General features: G+C 51.9%; 1 protein-coding gene across 1 annotated transcript; it reads left to right on the top strand.

Moving 5' to 3' along the window:
• Nucleotides 1–3: 3 nt before the first annotated feature.
• On the top strand, nucleotides 4–13071 carry DUSP3 (dual specificity phosphatase 3). Its single transcript, XM_067716237.1, has 3 exons — nucleotides 4–207; nucleotides 3114–3340; nucleotides 9134–13071. The coding sequence occupies exons 1-3, from the start codon at nucleotides 83–85 to the stop codon at nucleotides 9337–9339; spliced, it is 558 nt and encodes a 185-aa protein (XP_067572338.1). The 5' UTR covers nucleotides 4–82; the 3' UTR covers nucleotides 9340–13071.
• Nucleotides 13072–14661: the final 1590 nt, after the last annotated feature.

Raw genomic sequence — 14661 nt, 5'->3', positions numbered from 1 at the left:
GGCTCCGGAGCGCCCGCCCAGCTGACCCGGCCGCTCTCCCTTAGCTTGCTGCTGCCCGGGCGTGCAGGGCCCGGCTGCCGCCATGTCGGGCCCGTTTGAGCTCTCGGTGCAGGATCTCAACGACCTGCTGTCGGACGGCAGCGGCTGCTACAGCCTCCCGAGCCAGCCCTGCAACGAGGTCACCCCCAGGATCTACGTGGGCAACGCGTGAGTCGCCGCTCCCGGGCCCCGAGACACCCCAAAGGCCCCTCCCCGGGGTGCCCCGCCCACCCGAGGGCTGGGGGTGGGGGCGCCGGCGGGAGCGGGTGGGGGGAGCCAGGGCGGGGTCGTTCCTCCGGAAGCCGAGGCGGGGGCTGGGCGGGGGCTGGAGTCACCGCCCACCCTCGCGCTTAGGGCGGAGGGGCTGAACCCCGCCCCGCCCCGCCCCAGCTGTGTTCTTCCCTTCGCTGGGTGGCGGAGACCGGGGCGCAGCGCGGGCAGCCCGGCGTCAGGCCCGAAGCCACAACCCTCTAGGGGCTCGGCCTTGGGCCGTGGCGGGGCTACCAGGTTCACTTAACAGGTGGCCCTCTGTCCCCCGGCCGGTCTCCGGCCCGCTCGTCATGTGACAGCTGCCTGGTTCTGCAGTGAGGTCACCGCGGAATGTCTGCCTTCGCTGCCATGGCAACGGGATGACGTCACAATTCGGGCGTGGAACTTTCCCGGCCGGGCAGGCCCACATGTGGGAATTGAAATACCGCAAACTAGGGGTCCAGAGACATGGGCCCGGGCTTCCTCGCTCCTCCCCCTGCCTTCCAGTTAGGGTTTGATTTATCTAGAATTCTAGAACGATCCAATGATAACGCCCCCCTAAGGACCTGAGCCATCACTTAGAAAAGGCTGCCGACCTTCTCACCACCAGGAAATGCATTTATTATTTATCACTGAGGAGTTCTTACCAAATTGATTTTCTCATAGTCAAACTACCAGTAAGAATTTCTCAGCAGCAGGAGAAAACCAGTGTTAACCATTCAGAGAGTTGCTGAAATACCAGCCAAAAGCAAAAAAAAAAAAAGATTCCCATGCCTGTACAGCCTTGGGAGGGTGTAGGTTGGATTTTCTGAGACCCAGTTACCAAGGCCCTAAGCTCCGTGGGCCCAGGGACCGCATGTCTAATCCGGTTCTCTCCTTTTACACAGGAAGAAATGACGGCCCAGAGCACTGTAGGGGTTGTGAAGACAGGGTCAATGTCTCGTTCATGTCTGTATCCCAGGTCCTGGCATAGGACCTGATGCTTAGTCTGCCAAGGACTGCCACAGAAATGGGGGCCATCACAGAGCCAGGGGGTCTGGCAGGCAGGCTGGGCCTCGTGGGGGCTTGTCTCATCCATCCATCGCTCATTCACCACTGGGAGCCTCACTATGTGACAGATGTTGAACAAGTATTCACAGTATTGATGACAATGATAATGGTGAAGTTGTTGAATGTTGACTTAGAGAAGGAAGATGCATGGTAGTGACTCTTCAAATTTCGTTATTTTAGTGCCTTTTTAACGAGCCACTGCTTTACAATTGTGTGCAGTGTCGTGATAGCTAAAGCAGGTCCCAGAAGCTCAGCCAAAGGCCTCGGTAATTGCCAAGTTCTGAGGATAAGCCCCTCTCCAGCCACCCAAGCAGCAAGCGGCCTTGGCCTTCTCGGAAACCTGCTCTCTTGGGCGGCTTGGCACATTGGGCTGTCACTGCTTCCCAAGTGAAAACTAAGGTTTTGAACAAATAACTCTGCCCTTGACAGAGCCAGGGGTGTGGGGGGCGCTCAGCAGGGAGGATGGACTGAGTACCGATCCCCCGCGCAGTTGGGAGCGCCTTAAGAAAATCAGGGCTCCTGATCAGGGCTCACAGGGCAGAGAGGAGCCTGGATGAGCCACATTTTCTGCCTCTTGAGATTTGCAGTTGATATGGGCATGAGAGGCAGGGTGAGGAGGAAGACGGCAGGGCTGGCGTGAGGAGAAAGGAGGCCTTCTCCCAGCCCTGCTGCGCAGCAGCCCATGTGAGCATATGCACATCCTTCCGCTGTCATGTCGGGCCAGAGCTTAAGCTCTGTCCTTCCTCCCCGGGCTGCTGTGACAGGCAAACAAGATCACGCAGGAGAAGGCGTTCTGTAAAGTATAAACTGCTGTTTGAATTGGGACGTTGTTGTGAGATGAAATAAAGGAGCCCTTTGACTATTCAGATCGAATGTTTTGTAACCCCCAGAGTTCTGTTGAGGCCACTTGCTCCCCAAGTGCTTACTCACCCAAGAGAGCTTCAGAGACGTGGCTAGTGGACTATGGCGGAAAGGATCCCTCTGGGGGATGGGAGGGGGCTGCTGCACTTTAGAATCCAAGGAAGAAGGCTGCCTGGGATGTGCTGATTTCATTCTTCACTGATTCACCACACATTCAGCACCTACTGTGTGCCAGGTTCCGTAGCACATGCTGGGCATACAGACATGAAGTAGGCATGGTTCCTCCCTCAAGGAGCTCACAGCCTGGACAGCTAAACAAATAAGCACCATCAAGCATTAGGATAGTGGCAGTGACCACGGCGTCAGGTTCTGTCTATAGAACAGCTCATTGGACACTCAAAACAACTCCAGGGGTAGGTACTGTTATCACCCCCATTTTACAGATGGGGAAACTGAGGCACAGAAAGGTTTAGTGGCTTGTTCAAGGTTGTCTGGCTGGTAAGTGGCAGGGCTGGAATCAGACCTGGGCAGTCTGGCTCCAGAGCCCATTTTAGCCCCGTGGTGATACCACCACCACAGTATAGGGAGCACAATGCTGAATGGAGGGGAGATCAGGAAATACTGCCAAGGGTGGTGAGAAATGAGAGGGTACGTTTCCATGAAGGTGGTGGAGAAGGGCATTCCAGGTAGAGGGAACAGCCTGGGCATGAAAGTGCCCAGGCTATTTGGGGCAGGTAATTAGATCTGGCTGGAGTGAGGGCAGAGGGTCATAAGCTGGGGCTGGAGAAGTAGTCAGGGGCCAGAGCATGGAGGGTCCTTGCTGGGCCAAGAGGCTTGGGATCTTGTCCATCTTTCTCCCCTGAGGGCTGCCAGGTGGTCAGTTGATCACCCCCCTGCTGCTGTCTCCTGTCCAGGTCTGTGGCTCAAGACATCCCCAAGCTGCAGAAACTGGGCATCACCCATGTCCTGAATGCGGCCGAGGGCAGGTCCTTCATGCACGTCAATACCAGTGCCAACTTCTACAAGGACTCTGGCATCACCTACCTGGGCATCAAGGCCAACGACACACAGGAGTTCAACCTCAGCGCCTACTTTGAAAAGGCGGCAGACTTCATCGACCAGGCCCTGGCTCAGAAGAACGGTAAGGGACCTGCCACCCAGGAAACTATGGGAGGCACCTTTGACAGGACTTTCTCTAGAAAACAGGCCCACGACAGGCCTCTTCTTGGAAAACCTGTTGTTTCCTGTGTCTTGTGCTGCATGACTGAGAGCTTCGGGTCTCTCTCTGCTCAGCTGGCTGCCCATCAAGTGGCTTCACATGACACGAGATGTACGAACCCATCACACAGTGGCAGCCGCGGGCTCCTTGTGTTGGATCTGACTTCGGCTGAGAGTCAGTTGCCAGCCCCTCCCCCCATTCAGATAGCTGCAATAATGAAGATCTGTTCTTTTCCGTGATAAGAAATCCTGAGGTGAAGGGGCTCTAGGGCTTGCTGATTCAGCAGCTCTGTGGTGGCTTCAGGACTCTTCTGCCACCCTTCGTGGTGGGGACTCCCCTGATGGTCCCAAGATGGCTGCGGCCGATCTGGTTACCACCTCCCGACAGGACCAAGTGCAGCAAAAATGAGGCAGCCCTCTCTTCCTCATGTTTCTCTCTTTTCTTAAGAGCAAGTGAAACATTCCCTAGAAACCCCCCCAGTGGAGCCCCCCCTCACATCTCACTGGCTACAGTTGGGTCACATGAATACCTGGCAAGGGGAGGGGGCCAGTCGTGATCGGCTCAGGCCCAAAGTCAGCAAACTTTGGCCCAGTTTTTAAATGCTTCCTGCAACTCCCAAATATAAGGTAAGACTGAAGCAGAACTGCTGAGGTGCTGGCAGTGGGGCGAGGCGTGCCAGAGAGAAATTCTAGAAGGCCAGAGGGTGGACAGCCGCTGAGCAGGCTGGGCCGCTTGCCCTTTCTGCTTTTAGCTTGTTTCTCTCAGCATCTGCCTTTACCTTCCTGCCGCTTCCTCCAGCCTCTTCCTTCCTCCCCACCCCAAACCTTCCCAGGCGGAGTGACCCCCACTGAGGCGTCATCAGCCCTGTTCTCCTGATTCTAGCCTGTCTCTGCTACCCTGATGCTTCTTGTCCCAGCAGCCTCCCCACTGGAATGATTTACAGGGAACAGAGTTTACTAGCCGCTGGTTAGCGCACATTTGGGGCCCAGAGGGAAGATTTATTGCCTGGGGAATCTGCAGACTTTATCATCCGGCCCTTCGTGGTCCTCCACTGCCTTGTACACCTTACCCACCTCCTCTGCAGCTGTTCTGAGCTCCTGTATAGACGAGAACGAGGGGCCCAGTTAAGGGGATGGATTTCGCTCTTCCTGTGTGTTGACAGGTCATCCATTCAGGGAACTTAGAGCCCTCTGATGGTTTCCTCTTTCCAGACAACTAGGAACATACCCTGACTTTGTGTGACCTCCTGCCTTAGCCCGCGTGGGTTGGGTCATGAGTCTGGAAGGCTCTCTCTGCCGCTCCCTGCCCTGTCTCTGGCAGACTCCACCTCGTGCTTGAGTACTGGGCATAGTGTCCTCTCTTCCATGAAGCCTGCCCTCAGGCTGGGTCTGCTGTGTCCCTTGTCTGGTCTCCCTAGCACCTGGCGTAGATCAGGCACATAGCAGGTACACTGGATTACTGAACCAGTGACAAAAAGGAATTCCAAGGGTTCTAATGCCCAGTGTGAATGCTTCCAGGATTGACTGGCCAAGTGAGTCAACAGAAATGCGCTGGCCTCCAACACTGTGCCGGGCTCGGGGGAGCTGGGGTCCCATCACTTTGGAGAGGGGAGAGGAGGGGAGTGGCCAGGGGCACTCAGAGAAGGAAGCAGTCACTTCCGTCTGGGAAGATCAAGGGAGGCTTCGTGGAGGAGGTGGCATCTGGGCGGGGCCTGGAAGGCTGGGCTTTGAACCCTCCCCTTCCACACTGGCTCTATGAGCCCTGGGCATGCTGAGTCTGTTCCTGGTTCCAGGTGGTGAGGCAGCTGCTCTGCAGAGGGTCCCGTTGCCAGGGCGGGGGCAGGGAAAGCCCCACTCTGAATACTTTGGGTCCACTGGCCAGAGAGTGAATGGGCAGGAAAGTGGAGGACTCCCCATTCCTGCTCATCAGCATTGGGAAAATAGGGTTGTGTTTTGGGGATAGGGTAATGGGAACGGAAGACACTCTGTTTGATTCTGGGCCAGAAGATTTCCTTCAGAATAATGCCCGTGTAGAGATGTTGGTGGGTATTCATTCACTCAGCTGGTCAGCAAATATTTATTGAGCACCTACTGTATGCTGGAGACTGTAAGGCATCTAAAATCAGTACCCCACAGTCCTTACCCTTAAGGAACTCACACTCTGGCAGAGGAGGGTCGGTCTTTGTGTGGCCGACGCTAACACAGAGCCAGGCTGCTGTAGAAGAGGATGTACCAGGTGCCAGCAGAGGACTCGTCGTGTTGGCTAATATTTATTTATTGAATGTTCCCATCTGCCAGGCACTAGGCTAAGTCTTTCTTTTTTAAATTAATTTATTTGGCTGCGTTGGGTCTTCATTGCTGCGCACGGGCTTTCTCTAGTTGTGGCGAGGGGGGGCTACTCTTCATTGCAGTGCACAAGCTTCTCATTGCGGTGGCTTCTCGTTGTGAAGCATGGGCTCTAGGTGCGCAGGCTTCAGTAGCTGTGGCACGCGGGCTCAGTAGTTGTGGCTCGTGGGCTCTAGAGCGCAGGCTCAGTAGTTGTGGTGCACGGGCTTAGTTGCTCCGCGGCATGTGGGATCTTCCCGGACCAGGGATCGAACCCGTGTCCCCTGCATTGACAGGAGGATTCTTAACCACTGCGCCACCAGGTAAGTCCCTAGGCTAAGGGTTTTATGTCACTTCCTTTAATCTTCCAACCACCTTGTGCCATGAGTACTATTAGAACAGACAAGGAAACTGAGGCACAGTGGGCTTAGGTGGGTCATAGAGTAATAACCAGTGTATTGGCCAGAGTGCTCCAGAAGAACAGAACCAGTAGAATATAGCTATTATTTATTTCAGAGAATTGGCTCACGTAATCATAGGGGCTGGCAAATCTGAAATCTGTCCGGCAGACCTGCAGCTGGAAACGCGGGCAGGACTTCTGGAGGTAGAATTCCTTCTCCAGGAAGCCTCAGTGTTTTGCTCTTAAGCTCTTTCACTGATTGGATGAGGCCCACCCACCTTATCAAGGGTGATCTCCTTTATTTAAAGTCAAGTGATGGGAGATATTCATTACATCGACAAAATCTCTTCGAGACTAGTGTTTCACCAAGCAACTGGGCATCATAGACAAGCCAAGTTGACAAGTTTAACCATCACAACGAGCAAGTTAAAATTTAAACCCAGATTCACATGACTTCAAAGATTTGGGTTCTAAGTCCCGATGCTGACAAAGAAATACTTGAGCTGGGGTCTTAAGGTATGAGCAGGAGTTTGCCAAGTAGCCAAGAGGGAGAGGATGTTCCAGGTAGATGGAAAAACATGTGCAAAGGCTGAGAAAAAGCCTGGAAAGGTGTCGGGGCCGTGGGCGGTTGGCCTGGTATGTCACACCTTGGGGACTAGACTACCCGGCTAATGGTGGCAGGTCACGTTTTTATATTTTAGAAAGCTCCCTCCAGCTGGAGTGGGGGTTGGTGGTGGTGAAGATAGAGTGAGAACTCAGTTTGGAGGTGAGGGGGCAGAGGTGGGAGGTGACAGGGACCTGAACTGAGCACTCTGTGTGAGGAGGGGGTGGGGATAAGAGAAGCCGAGGCTTGTAGCTCAGGCTACAAGAACCTTGTTGACAAGGTTCTGACCTCTCCTGACCACCCCTTCCTTCTTTCACCCAACGCTGGGGATGCAGCAGGGAGCAAAACAGACGGACATCCCTGCCCTCGTGGAGCTTATGTTTTGGGGGAAGATGACAGCAAACAAGTGAAAAAGATATGTGGCCCGTCAGGGGGTGGGGGGACCAAAGCAGGGAGAAGGGGATGAAGGAGTATGGGTAGCGGGCTGGTGTTGCCAGACGGCTGGAGGGAGGGAGGAGAGGGAGGAGGGGATGACGTCAGTGGCGGGGGGAGGGGCAGATTTAGTAGAGCCTCGTGGGACATTTGGGGGACCACGAGAGGGTGTTTTTGTTTGTGTGGTTTTTTTTGTTTGTTTGTTTTTGCGGTACGCGGGCCTCTCCCGTTGCGGAGCACAGGCTCCGGACACGCAGGCTCAGCGGCCATGGCTCACGGGCCCAGACGCTCTGCAGCATGTGGGATCTTCCCGGACCAGGGCACGAACCCACGTCCCCTGCATCGGCAGGTGGACTCTCAACCACTGCACCACCAGGGAAGCCCTGTTTGTGTGTTTGTTTTGATTTCTTGTGTTTTTATTTGACACGCACGTACCTTTTATTTTTTAAATGGCTTTATTGCGGCATAACTGACGTTCAGTAAACTACACACAGTTGAGTTTGGTAAGTTTTGACACATGTATGCATCTGTGAAGCCGTGACCACAACCAAGATCGTGAGCTTCTCCGTCACCCCGCAGATTTCCCTCATGTCCCTTTGTGACCTCTCCCTTCCACCCCTCTCTTCCCTCTGTTCCTCAGCAACCACCCATCTGCTTTCTATCACTAGACGTTAGTGCACATCTTGTAGACTTTCATATCAATGAAGTTGCACGGTATGTCCACATTTTTGGTCTGGCCTCTTTCACTCAGCATCATTACTTTCAGTTTCTTCCGCGCTGTTGCACGTATCAGGAATGCCCTTTTAACGCTGAGTAGCCTTCTGTTGGATGGACGTACCACAGTTTGTTTATCCATTTACCTGTTGATGGACATTTGGGTGGTTGTCATCTTTTGCTTTTGCTTGAAATAGAAGATTCACATAGAGAAGTACCCATATCACAGTGTATCAGTGCGCTGCACACACCCATGTACCAGCCCCCAGATCAAGAAAGAAAGCATGACCAGCACCCCAGAAACCCCCCGACGTATTCCCTCCCAGTGTCACATCTCCCGCCTCGCATACCAGTATCCAGACTTCTAACAGCATAGTTCAGTGTTGCTGGCTCTTTTTTGTTGTTGTTAAAGTTTTGTTTTTGTTCTTGGCCACACTTTGCGGCACGCGGGATCTTAGTTCCCCTGCAGTGGCAGCGTGGAGTCCTAACCACTGGACCACCAGGGGAGTCCCCTGGCTCTTCTACCCTATGGGATCGTACACGTCCTGTTTGTGTGTTTCTTCCATGCTGTATCTGGGAAGCTGGAGATTGCTCATCCTTAGTATTTATCTACTCTGCCGTTGACGGGCCTTTGGGAGTGTCCAGCTTGGGGCTACCGTGAACAGTGCTGCCTGCAGTCTTTTAGCAGACGTGTGCGTGCACTCCTGCCGGCCATGGGTCTGGGATGGAACTGCCAGGCCCTGGGGAATGCATGTGTTCAGCTTGAGTAGATCCTGCCACACGGCTTTCCGAAGCTGTGCACCAGTTTACACCCCGTCCCCGAGCCACAGATCAAAGTCCTAGCTGCTCCACATTCTCACTAATGCTGTGTGTTTTGTATTTATCTTTTTCATCTTAGCTATTCTGGTGGGCACACAATGGCCTCGCGTTATAATTTTCATTTATATTTCCTGGAAGGGTTTTTTTTTTTTTTTTTTGCGGTACGCGGGCCTTTCACTGCTGTGGCCTCTCCCGTTGCGGAGCACAGGCTCCGGACGCGCAGGCTCAGCGGCCATGGCTCACGGGCCCAGCCGCTCCACGGCACGTGGGATCTTCCCGGACCGGGGCACGAACCCGTGTCCCCTGCATCGGCAGGCGGACTCTCAACCACTGCGCCACCAGGGAAGCCCCCTGGAAGGGTTTTGACTGGAGTCGAGGTGTGACGGGACGGCCCCAGCTCACTGTGTCCCTATCTTTCACAGGCCGAGTGCTCGTCCACTGCCGTGAGGGTTACAGCCGCTCCCCGACTCTCGTCATCGCGTATCTCATGATGCGTCAGAAGATGGATGTCAAGTCTGCCCTGAGCATCGTCAGGCAGAACCGTGAGATCGGCCCCAACGATGGTTTCCTGGCCCAGCTCTGCCAGCTCAATGATAGACTAGTCAAGGAGGGGAAATTGAAACTCTAGGGCGCCCTCACTGCCTCTTCTCTAGAGGTCGGATGGAGGGAGGCGCCCTGGTTGTGGTGTCCCAAGCTGCCATGTTTAGGAAACACAGTGTACCCTGCTCCCAGCATCACCAGGCACTTGCCCACAAGTCTGTCCCAACACAGCCCTGGGCCACTTTCCCCCTGGGGAGCATATGAAGAAGCTTGCTGAGGAGGGCATTCCTGCTCCCTGGTGCCTACAATTTATGATGTCCTCACCCTGAGGAGGGGGCGCAGAGGGGGCGCAGGCCTGTGACGGGCGTGCTTCTCCTGGATGGCCCAGGGCAAGGGGTGTGTGGAGGTGTAAGGCCTGAGATGCTCACAGGGACCCCTCCCCGCCTCCCCACCCTTCACCCCTGGGCCCTCTCCTGAGTGGGGACCCCAGCCCTGTAAAGGAACTATGCAAACGCGGGCCCCTCTCCCCCCACCGTGTCTGTCTCCCCTGTCCCCTCACAGCTGTCCACACCCTGCTCGTAGGCAGAGGCACGTCGTGAGGTCTGAAGTTGGCTCAGGGTCAGTTGTCCGTGGGTGGAAATTCCCATGAAGAGACTGCATTTTAATGATTTCCTTAGGATTAAAGATACCGAAACAAAGAAGCCTTTGAGTGGGCACATACATGTCCCTGGAGGGCTCTCCTAAATTAATTGTTTAAAAAATGTGACTTCTTGGAAGGCTTGAGTTCAGAATCCACCTCTTCGGGGTACCCGGCTCTCAGAGGTCACTTGGTCGGTTAGAAGAGCGATGCCTTGGGCAGGGTTTTATTTTTCTTTTTTAGAAAACAGGGTGTTGAAGTCCAGCCTATTTAAAAACCCCACCATTTGGAGAATTACAAGGGTTTTGTCCTGAATTATAGTGTTGGCGAGCCCAAGCCACTCGTGCTCACTGCTTTTTGTCTCGGTTACTATTCCAAGAACAGGAGAAGGAAGTTGGCCAATTATAGCACGTGCGTGCACGTGCGCGCGTGTGCGTATCTGTGTGTGTGTGTGTGTGTGTGTGTGTGAGAGAGAGAGAGAGAGAGAGAGAGCAACACAGCCAGTGGCTGGACAAGCAAGGGGTTGAACGGGCCCAGGCTCACATCCTGCCCACTCACAGGTAGTTCTTCCAGCTCTCTGCTGCCAGAAAAGGTCCAGGAGCCTTGGCAGCAAAAAATGACTCAACCAGGCAGAAAGGAAACATGGCGGAACGTCCAAATGCAGCCTTTACTGGTGGTAGAGGAAACAAAGAGAAACAGCCTCTGTAAGGACTTTTTTAGGATGACGTCGGAACGCACAAGCACTCACACACGTGTGCGTGTGCGCACATTTGTCAGAATATAGGAGTTTTGTTTTGAACACAGTCTTCTTAGCACTTGACATGATTGCCATCAGGGCAACCGATGCAGTGCTGTCATCTTCAGGTTCCCTAACGGCAGAGAGGTGGTCCTCAGCTCTGCCCCCAGCGCTTAGCACATAGATGTCTGATAAAAGTTTGTGGAATTAAACTTTTTTTTTTTGTGGTACGCGGGCCTCTCACTGCCGTGGCCTCTCCCGTTGCGGAGCACAGTCTCCGACATGAAGGCTCAGCGGCCATGGCTCACGGGCCCAGCCGCTCCGCGGCACGTGGGATCCTCCCGGACCGGGGCATGAACCCGTGTCCCCTGCATCAGCAGGCGGACTCCCCACCACTGCGCTACCAGGGAAGCCCTAAACTTTTTTTTTTTTTTTGAGCACCAAATATTTGCAGGGTGTTGTTCTGGGGGGTGTATCAAGCTCCCAGAAGCCTGACTTGGTGGTAGGATCACTTGCAAGGATCTGCAAAGGAGTCTTACCTGAAAGGAAATATCAGGGACTTTTGTTGAATATTTAAAATTCAGTTTTAAGTTTCAATTCAGGCAGCGTCGTTACTGTATGGAGGTGGGGAATGTGCCTTTTCCAGAGTTGACCAGAAGCTTCCAGCTAGGTTGAGGAGAAGCAGGTGTGCCTTGGGCCTCACACCCAGGTGTCATGGTCTCTGTCTTGGCAGAAGCAGCACCTCCGCAGCCTGGATGTCCCCTTTGCTTTGTGACCTCAGCAGCCCCGAACAAACTAGAATCTGTCTTCTTTTTCAGCTACGAGGCTGCCCCAATAGACCTAAGTGACACGGCCACCCTCTCCACCACGTCCCTCGCAGTGCCCAGATAACTCTCGCACTTAATCTATCTTGGTCCTCACAATAACCTATTAACTTGGTAGGACTTATTCATGTATTGTTAGCTTTCAGGAAAGGAACTGGGGTTCAGAGTGAGTAGGGGTGTAGTGCTCAGGGCTGCCCAGCTCTAAGGCAGAGCTGAGGCGAGATTTCAGGTTGGCTGCTCTCTGAAGCTGAATTCTTTCTCCCCTACTACACTCCTCCTCAAGAAATGAGCCCCTGGGCATGTCCGTGACCCAGCTCGTGTGCACAAGAGCCAGTTAGCTTTGTGGCCAGAGGACAGCTGTTCAAGCTGTGGTGTTGGGGGCGGCGGGACTCTGCTCCAGGACAAGGAAGTAAAAAGCGTGGGTCCCCAGCCGGGTTAGAATGTGTGGCTCTTCTTCTAGGAAACATGTAGCATCCCTAAGTCAGAGCTTTCTGCTCCACTTCCGGAAGAGGCCCAGGAGCTGGGGCGGGGGTCCCCGTCCCACACCCAGGCAGTGGTCCCTGCACAGGACAGCCACAGCTACTTAGGCCGGCTGACCAGGATCTCTTGAAGGGCTCTTTGTTAGGGGTATGTTGGAGAAAAGGCCATGGGGAGAATTAATGCCTTCACTTTGGGGCTACTTTTTTGCTGATAACTTGGGTTTTCTTGATAGTTTTTAGTCCCGGAAACGCTGTATTTACTTCACGAGCTGTAGCTCCTCAAAATCAAATTCTATTGTTTGAGCCAACACATGCCCAGCTGTGAGTGGAAAGCTGTTTCTGGATAGCTTTCTACCCCTGGGAAGTGATGGGATAGGAACTCAGGACGCCTCTACCCCCTCCTCTGACCTGATCTCTTTCTTTGACTAGCAAACCCCCATCTAGGCCAGATGAGAGCACCAAACAGTTTTCTTCTAGATTCTAAAGCAGTACACCTTCCGCAGGCTGGTCTGTTTCCCTGCCACTCTGAGCGAGCTGGAGAGCAGAAATCACCATCTGTCAAGCAAGGGGACTCAACTTGAAGACCTCTAAGGTCCCTTTTGGCTCTGACACCGTGGGGTTCTTTAAGAATCCGCATTGATATTGACCGCCATCTGGAAATTATAGGGTGTGTAACAATATGATGACCAGCAGGTGGCGTTGTGTTCCACCTGTGGTGATGGATGCTTGGAAAAGGAATGTTGGTGCCTTTTGTGTCACAAGTTAATGATAAGATGCTAATGTTTTAATCGAAATAAGCACTGATCTTAAAATGTGAACATATTAGCTTTTCTCGCAGGAAATTTTCTGTCATAAAACCTGCACAGAAACCACTGAAAAGCCAACAACGATGGTCCTTCCAAGTCAAGATTTTATCCTGATTGGAAAGAGAGGCCATCTCCGGTTGGGAGAGCAGATTGTTTGGAAGCTTTACTTACCTCCTGTCAGCTTTTAGGGTAATTTGATAGTGAAAGTGTGAATTTTCTGGACAGAAAAGGGGAAGGTATTAAATTGGTTTTAAAAAAAGTAAGTTTAATGTCTATCACAAATCAGTGTTAAAACACTAAAACTGTAACCAAAATAAATGTCTTACATTACAAAGAAATGGTCTTTTTGTCCTTCTTATCATAGTTGATTTTCTTTTATACTTTTATGCTTAGCTTTTGTTTGCTTTTTCTAATGTTTTAAAGTAATCATCTAAAAATTAGCCCTCCTGATTAGTTACAGGTTCCATGATGATTACATTCATTCAGTAAATATTTATTGAACACCTCTCCAGTACCAGAAATTTCCTGTGTTAGGAATAATCCTTAAAAATAATTTAATTTAAAAAAATTTCAGCTTTATTGTGGTATAATTTACTGGAATATTCTTTTTTTTTTAATTAATTAGTTTATTTATTTTTGGCTGTGTTGGGTCTTCGTTGCTGCGCGCTGGCTTTCTCTAGTTGCGATGAGCGGGGGCTACTCTTCATTGCAATGCGAGGGCTTCTCACTGCAGTGGTTTCTCTTGTTGTGGAGCACAGGCTCTAAGCAAGCGGGCTTCAGTAGTTATGGCATATGGACTCAGTAGTTGTGGCACATGGACTCAGTAGTTGTGGTGCACGGGCTTAGTTGCACCACGGCATATGGGATCTTCCCGGACCAGGGCTCGAACCCATGTCCCCTGCATTGGCAGGCAGATTCTTAACCATTGCGCTACCAGGGAAGTCCTGACTGGAATATTCTTGATTAGAGTAGTCCACTGCAAATGAGGGAGGTAAGATTTATGTTCTGAAAGCAGGGGACAGGGGTGACAGTCTCAAGGTGGCCTCACATGAAGATGACTGGGTGGCATTTTAGGATTTGAGTCATTCTGCAAGCAGGCAGTCCCCAACATCCCCTCCCTCCAGATGTCTTATAAATTCCTCCCGTAGCAGTAAGCTCCTTTATGATAAGCATTGCCTTTTTTCCCCCTGAATAAAACACTTCGAGAAAATTGGGTGCCTTTTCTCCAGACAGAAAGAGCCTGGGCAGAAAAAGAGCCTCTCTGGTCTCCAGCTCCCCATCTGCAGCAGGAGGCAATTAGACTAGCTCAGCATTTGTCAAGCTTCTTTGGCAACATAATCTTTACATTTTCACACAAAATCTTAAGGCAGGGCACTGATATATAAAACTGGTAACATGTTTTTTTAAGTGTAAGTTACACTTAAAAAACATTTTAATTAAAAAGGCAATACTGTATATATACACAGTAATAAATTCAAACAATACAAAAGGCTTAGAACAAAAAGTGAGTCTCCTACCCCAAACCTTCAATGCCTCTACCCCGGAGGAAGCCACTACTAAGTATGTCCCTCTAGAAAAGTGCTGTTCATGTGTAAGTGCACACATATGGATACTCGTGTGTATGTAGAGATATAGCCTTTTCCCCGTAAGTGGAGAATGTTTGGCACTTCGCTAGGTTGTACCCTCTTGTTTCTTATAGTCCCATTCATTTTGCCAGCTGCCTAGCATCCATTGTGTATGGACATACTGTGATTTCTGTATACTTTTATTTTAAAGGTGCAGTCTGCTTTAATGAGCATCAAATATACAATGAGACTCATGAATGATAATCACAGTATTTGATCTGCTTTGCATGCAGTTAATTTCTGTCATCTGCTGGGGTGGTACAGTGTCAAGCACATCCTGATACTCAGAGCTAACTAAGGAGG

Source organism: Pseudorca crassidens, chromosome 19, assembly GCF_039906515.1.
Source record: "Pseudorca crassidens isolate mPseCra1 chromosome 19, mPseCra1.hap1, whole genome shotgun sequence".
In the NCBI taxonomy this organism is placed as follows: domain Eukaryota; kingdom Metazoa; phylum Chordata; class Mammalia; order Artiodactyla; family Delphinidae; genus Pseudorca; species Pseudorca crassidens.
Note: the sequence above shows the minus strand (reverse complement) of the source record. Positions and strands in the feature narration are given on the sequence as shown.